This window comes from Pezoporus occidentalis, unplaced genomic scaffold (genome assembly GCF_034315485.1).
Source record: "Pezoporus occidentalis ecotype Australia unplaced genomic scaffold, CSIRO_AGI_Poc_V1 ctg3511, whole genome shotgun sequence".
NCBI lineage: Eukaryota > Metazoa > Chordata > Aves > Psittaciformes > Psittacidae > Pezoporus > Pezoporus occidentalis.
Genome location: NW_026915497.1, coordinates 1 through 7,204, shown reverse-complemented (window position 1 = coordinate 7,204; position 7,204 = coordinate 1). Strand labels below are relative to the sequence as shown.

Here is a 7,204-nt window from a genome sequence, read left to right as displayed (position 1 = left end):
TTACAAAGCCTTAACCCCTTAAATACTATTTCTAACATGCACTTACAGGGATTTGGCATATTAAGATTGGATACATGTCTTGAAGACCCTTTGCAAATAGCATATAATTGGTTAAGCACAGGTGTGGGAACTTGACCTCGAAAGCTGTGCTTAACCAATTATATGCTAGTTGAAAAGGGTCTTCAAGACATGTATCCAATCTTAATATGCCAAATCCCTGTAAGTGCATGTTAGAAATAGTATTTAAGGGGTTAAGGCTTTTTGATCTCTGAGTCCATGTATTTTCTGTGGCAGCCATCCTGTTCCGAACATCACCCTCTTGCCCTGCTGTTGAGCCTCCTCCAACCACCGACCCCATGTGCCTTGTCGAGCTGCAGCCTCACCCATCTCTGTCCTCACAGATCCACTTGAAGCAGCAGGACTGCACTGGCAGCCTCAGTCGGGGTCTGAAGGTGGCCAAGATGAGCCTGATGGACCTGGCAGGCTCAGAGCGAGCGTCGGTTGCCAACAGCAGGGGAGAGCGGCTGCGGGAGGGGGCCAACATCAACCGCTCGCTGCTGGCCCTCATCAACGTCATCAACGCCTTGGCTGATGCAAAGGTAATGCTGTTTCCCACATGGCCCTGCTGGGCTCTGGCTCCCTGGGCCGGCTGAATGTGAGCGGTGTCCTCAAGTTTCAGTGCTGCTGGTGCTGTGGGGTGAGCGCAGCCATCCCCTTGTGACTCAGGGGTAGGAGCTGAGTGCCCGGGGGCCAAAAGCTGAGCAGATCCTGGCTCTCTTGATCCAGGGCAAGAAAAGCCACATCCCGTACCGGGACAGCAAGCTGACGCGCCTGCTGAAGGACTGCCTGGGTGGCAACTGCCGCAGCGTCATGGTGGCGGCGGTGAGCCCCTCTGTGCTGGCCTATGAGGACACCTACAACACGCTCAAGTATGCCAGCAGAGCCAAGGAGATCAAGCTGTCGGTGAGGAGCTCATGTGGTGGGGGTGATGTGTTTGTTGTGTGTGTTTGGGAGCTGCTGCTGGATGGGAGGGAGTCTGCTGCATGCTGGGGTAGATGAGTGGGAGCCTCCCTTCTCCAGCGTGAGTTTTCCAGTCCTGGGGGTGCTGCTCTGGGCAGAAAGCAGCTGACGGAGCTGCAGACAGTGTGTGCCCAGACTTCTGCTAAAGCTCCCCAGCCCCAAGCCTAAAAAGGCTTGTGACTGTGGCAATAGGTCCCTGAAAACAGATTGTGTCTGCTGCAGCCAGCCCAGGGCTCCATGGGGACCCTGCATCCTGGAGGAGGCTGAAGAGCTGCCCTGCTCCGGTGTCAGGAGAGGGTATGTGCTGCCCCAGTGCTTCTTTAACCTCTGTCTCGTCCCTGCCTCTGCAGCTGAAGAGCAGCACGTGCAGCTCTGACTCCCACCTCTGTGGATATGTGGAAATGTGTGAGCAGCTGAAAGGGAAGGGGAGATGCTGGTGGGGAGGACAGGGCTCTGTCTTTAGCTGTGGTCTGTTTGGGATGCAAACCTCTGAGCTCCAGGGGTCATAAAACCATCTGAGCAACAGAAGATCCCTCCTTGCAGGTGGCAGAGCTGCAGGCAAAGCTTCGTGCTTATGAGGATGGTGCCCGAGTGGCACAGAACCAGGCAGCAGGGCCACAGGCTCCGTCCAGCGTGAGCCCAGTGGAGCTGCCCAGATGAGGCTGGGGTGAAAGGAGCAACAGAGCTTTTGTGTGTGACCTCCTGGTGTCCCCTGTGTCAAGGAGCCTGCAGGGTTTTAGTGCTGGTGAGAGCCTAGTGCCTGTCAGGAAGCAGAGGAGCTGCTGGTGTGTAGCATCATCTCGACTGCGGCTGGGTTCAGTTCTGAACCTGCTGGAGCAGAGCACACAAGCCCCAAGGGAAGCTGGGTTGCAAAGGCCCAATCTTGTGTTTGATCCATCCCAAGACTTCTCATGCAAAATGGTGCTTCAGCAGAGGATCTTCTCTGGCTCGGTGCCTGCTTCTCTGGCTTCTGTAGGTTGGAGGAAGCTGTGCCAAAGCCATGCTTGTCCCTTGATGATGAGGGGGAGGATGATGGAGAGCAGCAGGAGCTGCAGGCTGGTTTTCCTGTTCAGATGCAGTTGGAATCGGAGGGCAAGGTGAGAGAAGGGATGGGCAGCACAGGAGGGCTTGGGGTGATGAGCAGGGCCCAGAAGAACCTGGGGCTCTCACGGGATACTCTGAGCCTGCTGGCAGACGGCAGAGGCTCAGTGGGTCCACGTGTCCTGGCTCAGCACGTGCTGGGCTGTGGTTTGCTAGTGAAAGCCCTTCCTTTCCCAGGTTCAGTCATTCTGGGGACCAAACTCAGCTCACATGTGGGCTAACCCTGGGCTAGGTGGGTAAGGAATTTTGGGTGATTGCTTCAGGCTCCAGAGGAAATGCCTACCAGCAGCCCTGGAGCATCCCATCGGGCAGATCTGCGGCTGGGACTGAAGCAGCCGAGGCTTGGAGGAAACAGCCCTCTGCAGGGGCTGTCCGGCCACCACACAGAGCAGTGAGTGTCCTCCTGCCCTCCCTGTGTCCTCTTGGAGCCCACAGCACCCATACTATGCACTGCACCCATACCACCCCCACCACTGCCAGCAACCACAACAGCTCCAGGGCACCCAGTCATCCTAGCACCTAGAGAAACCCCAGCACCCACAGAACCCCCCAGCACCCTCAGCGCTACATAGCCCCGGTATCAGGGTCCTAGTGCCCGCCCGCTGCCTCCCTCAACGGTGTCCTAGTGCCAGCCCGATGCCTCCCGCATCAGGGTCCTAGTGCCCCCCGCTGCCTCCTACCTGTCAGGAGCCGGTCCCAGGGCCCGCCCCCCTATAGCGCCGGTATCAGGGTCCTAGTGCCCATCCGCTGCCTACCGCAACCGGGTTTTAGTGCCCGCCCGCTGCCTCCTGCCTGGCAGGGACCGGTCCCAGTGCCGCCCCCCCCGCCAGCTCCGGTATCAGGATCCTAGCGCCAGCCCGCTGCCTCCCGCAACGGGGTCCTAGTGGCAGCCCGATGCCTCCTGCCTGACAGGGACCGTTCTCAGTGCCCCCCTCCCCCCCTAACTCCGTGCCGCAGAAAATATATGTTCTCAGTGAGAGATCAATATGATCAGACAAAAGCCATTTTTTAAAAATCCGTAACTCCTTTTATAGTATTTCTTAAATGCACATACAGTGATTTGGCATATTGTGATTGGATACATGTCTTGAAGACCCTTAGTGACTAACATAAAATTGGTTAAGCACAGGTGTGAGAAATTGACCTCAAAAGCTTGCCAACAGTCCACAGTTCTTATTAACTTGGTGAATTCCAGCTTCTTCTTATCTTGCTTGTTTAGGCTTCCTTGGGCCTCTCATGGCTTTGCTGTATCTTTCAGGATTATTCAGAGTTTATGTACCAATTATCCATTCTCCTGTGAGAACACTGCCTCCACATCTCCCGCTTTTTGTTTTATATATGTTTTGGGTGACTCTACTTGAGCAGGGGATTTGGCCTAGATCATATCTCCAACATATGCCAACTACAGGCTGCTGGGCCTGCCCCTTTTTTCTCCTGTATGGCTCTCTGGTAACAGGGGATGCCATCCTTCACATCAAGGTCTGGCATGGCATGTGTCCCCACCGCCAACAGTGGAGCTAAAGGTTCTTCCTGGCGGCAAACACAGAGGCCAACCCAGTCTTGCCCTTGACTGTGGCAGCAGGCATTTGGTCAGCCTCAGTCCTTGCACCTTGTTGTCAACACGGAGTTTCACCTGCTTCATCCAGTAACAAGTCGCTACTACAGCAAGGCACACACAAATTTACATTAGCAGAGTAACTATTACAGAGTGCAGCAGCATGTTGATGATGTTGATGTCAGCGAGGGACTAGCCGAAGAAATTTCTTACCAGTGGTATTCTCCCACCCTCTTAATTTGTTCTATTACCTGCTTTATAACACTATCATTGTATTAAAATCTTTCTATCTTTTGCCTTAGAATTTTCTAGCAGCTACTGCAAATTTGCATACTCTAACATGTCTTTTACAAGTGACAAATCCATACAATACAAGGTGTAGTTTCTTACTAGCAACTGGCTAGTAAATACAGGTGGTTTTATACACAAAAATCACAGCCTCTAATAATAGCTACTTTACAAGCACACATATTCAGGATGTTACTTTTCAGTTGCCCCCAAGTGATGTTTTGCAGTCATTCGTTTTTTCTCTTCCTCTATCTCATTCTGCTTGGGGTATTCACGGTCAGCTCCTGTAGCTGAGGCATCAGGTTTTTCCATTCGTCTGTCCAGCTCATGGCAAGGCTTGACAAACTTTGCAGTCAGTTGCCATGGACCTGTAGTCATTAGGACACAAATATACCCCCTCCCCCAGGTTATCAGTTCTTGAGAAGTAGACAGGTTAAACTGCACATTGTTAACTGGCCAGGAGTTTGCTGCATCATTCATCATTGCTTTTTTTTTTTTTAATCCAAAGTCGCTCACCCTACAAACGCCGGCCTGCTCGGCAGCAGCTACAGCAGCCTGCCTGCTTCAGCAGCAACCATTAATACCTCCCAGCAGCCGCACTTTTGCATTAACCCTTTCATGCCCGAAATGTTAAATTGCTACCCGTTAAAAACTTTTACATGAACCCAACAACAACAACAAAAAAATACACAGAACACCGTCTGCCCTCAACACACACACACACATATGTATGGGATCCCACAAGCACGCTCCACACAACTACAATATTTGAAGCACAAAATCCAGACAATCGTTATTCCCACTACAGTCCCATGTACAGAACGTGGCACAAGGACCCTGTGGAGACTAACAGGAAACCAGCTCCGAGAAGCATCACTGCAGTGCGAGGTGGCAGGCTCAACCTTAGCCGGCATCCCTGCAGAGGCTCTGCCTCCCCCACAGAGCATGAGGCTTGGGCTTTTATACTGACCAAAATGCACACTCATTCCAACACAGGTGGCCAGCCTATGTTGGAAGAAGTGGCCAGCAATATCTATAAAGGTCTCCAAAGGTCGATAGAAACCTGGACGTACTTATTCAAGGATCACCAGCTACAAGCTCAGGAATGTTGCATCCCAACCAGAAGGAAGTGCAGCAGGAGGGCCAGGAGACCTGATTGGATGAATAAGGAGCTCCTGAGGAAAATTCAAATGGAAAAAGAGGCCTTATAATAAGTGGAAGCAAGGACAGGCGGCCTGGGAAGAGTACAGGGATGTTGTCTGGGAAGCTAGGGACCAGGTTAGGAAAGCAAAGGCTCAGTTAGAATTAAACTTAGTTAGAGGAATTAAAGATAACAGGAAGGGATTCTACAGGTATGTATCAAATAAAAGACAGACTAGGGAGAATGTAGGCCCCCTCAGGAAGCTCTCAGGAGAACTGGCTACACAGGATTTGCAGAAGGCTGAGGTTCTGAACGACTTCTTTGCCTCGGTCTTCACTGGCAAAGGCTCTGACCACACCACCCAAGTCTTGGAAGGCAGATGCAGGGACTGTGAGAATGAAGACCTTGTGCCCACTGTAGGAGAGGAACTGGTTTGAGACCATCTTAAAAATCTGAATGTGCACAAGTCCATGGGTCCTGATGAGATCCATCTGAGGGTCCTGAAGGAGCTGACGAATGAAGTTGTGAAGCCGCTGGCCATCACATTTGAGAAATCATGGCAGTCAGGTGAAGTTCCCGACAACTGGAAAAAGGGAAATATAACCCCCATTTTCAAGAAGGGGAAAATGGATCACCCAGGGAATTACAGAGCAGTCAGTCTCACCTCTGTGCCTAGCAAAATCTTGGAGCAGATTCTCCTGGAAGGCATGCTAAGGCACATGAAAATCAACAGGGTGCTTGGTGACAGCCAGCATGGCTTCACTAAGGGGAAATCCTGCCTGACCTATTTGGTGGCCTTCTATGATGGGGCCACAGAACTGATAGACAGGGGTAGAGCAGTTGATGTCATCTACCTGGACTTGTGTAAAGCGTTCAACACTATCCCTCACGACATCCTTGTCTCTAAATTGGAGAGACATCAATTTGATGGATGGACCACTCGGTGGATAAAGAACTGGCTGGATGGCCGCACGCAAAGTGTTGTGGTCAATGGCTCAATGTCCAGCTGGAGGCCAGTAACGAGTGGCGTCCCTCAGGGATCGGTGTTGGGACCGGGTTTGTTTAACATCTTCATTGCTGACATGGACAGTGGGATTGAGTGCGCCCTCAGCAAGTTTGCCGATGACACCAAGCTGTGTGGTTCGGTTGATACCCTGGAGGGAAGGAATGCCATCCAGAGGGACCTTGGCACTCTTGTGAGGTGGGCTGATGCCAACCTCATGAGGTTTAACCATGCCAAGTGCAAGGTCCTACACCTGGGTCGCAGCAATCCCAGGCACAGCTACAGGTTGGGCAGAGAAGAGATTCAGAGTAGCTCTGCAGAGAAGGACTTGGGGGTGTTGGTTGATGAGAAAATGAACATGGGCCGGCAGTGTGCGCTTGCAGCCCAGAAAGCCAACCATATCCTGGGCTGCATCCAAAGGAGCGTGACCAGCAGGTTGATGGAGGTGATCCTGCCCCTCTACTCTGCTCTTGTGAGACCTCACCTGGAGTATTGTGTGCAGTTCTGGTGTCCTCAACATAAAAAGGACATGGACCTGTTGGAACAAGTCCAGAGGAGGGCCACGAGGGTGATCAGGGGGCTGGAGCAGCTCCCGTATGAAGACAGGCTGAGGAAGTTGGGGCTGTTCAGCCTGGAGAAGAGAAGGCTGTGTGGAGACCTCATAGCAGCCTTCCAGTATCTGAAGGGGGCCTATAGGGATGCTTGAGAGGGACTCTTCATCAGGGACTGTAGTGATGGACAAGGGGTAACGGGTTAAAACTTAAACAGGGGAAGTTTAGATTGGATATAAGGAGGAAATTCTTTCCTGTTAGGGTGGTGAGGCACTGGAATAGATTGTGAATGCTCCATCTTTGGCAGTGTTCAAGACCAGCTTGGATGAGGCCTTGGGTGATATGGTTTAGTGTGAGGTGTCCCTGCCCATGGCAGAGGGGTTGGAACTAGATGATCTTAAGGTCCTTTCCAACCCTAACTATTTTATGATTCTATGATTGTATAACAGATTTTTGCAGTTTTTGTCAGATCGGTTGCAATGCCCAGGCAACATACAGTTGACAAATAACAGGAGAATTTTTCATACCTTGAGGTAAAACAACCC

At 51.8% G+C, this 7,204-nt stretch overlaps 1 protein-coding gene across 1 annotated transcript; it reads left to right on the top strand.

Annotated features, from left to right (window-relative positions):
• The first annotated feature begins 356 nt into the window (after positions 1-356).
• LOC134169698 (kinesin-like protein KIF18B) lies at positions 357-1,529 on the top strand. Its single transcript, XM_062630465.1, has 3 exons — positions 357-599; positions 787-963; positions 1,371-1,529. Exons 1-3 carry the CDS (start codon positions 357-359, stop codon positions 1,527-1,529), a joined length of 579 nt encoding a protein of 192 aa, XP_062486449.1.
• Positions 1,530-7,204: the final 5,675 nt, after the last annotated feature.

What these genes read in the sequence shown, in the direction of transcription:
- LOC134169698 (XM_062630465.1), top strand. Translation starts at nt 357, where the DNA reads ATGTGCCTTGTCGAGCTGCAGCCTCACCCATCTCTGTCCTCACAGATC. An exon ending in ACGCCTTGGCTGATGCAAAG is followed by an intron (nt 600 to 786) that starts GTAATGCTGTTT and finishes CTCTTGATCCAG; the next exon opens with GGCAAGAAAAGCCACATCCC. An exon ending in CCAAGGAGATCAAGCTGTCG is followed by an intron (nt 964 to 1,370) that starts GTGAGGAGCTCA and finishes CTGCCTCTGCAG; the next exon opens with CTGAAGAGCAGCACGTGCAG.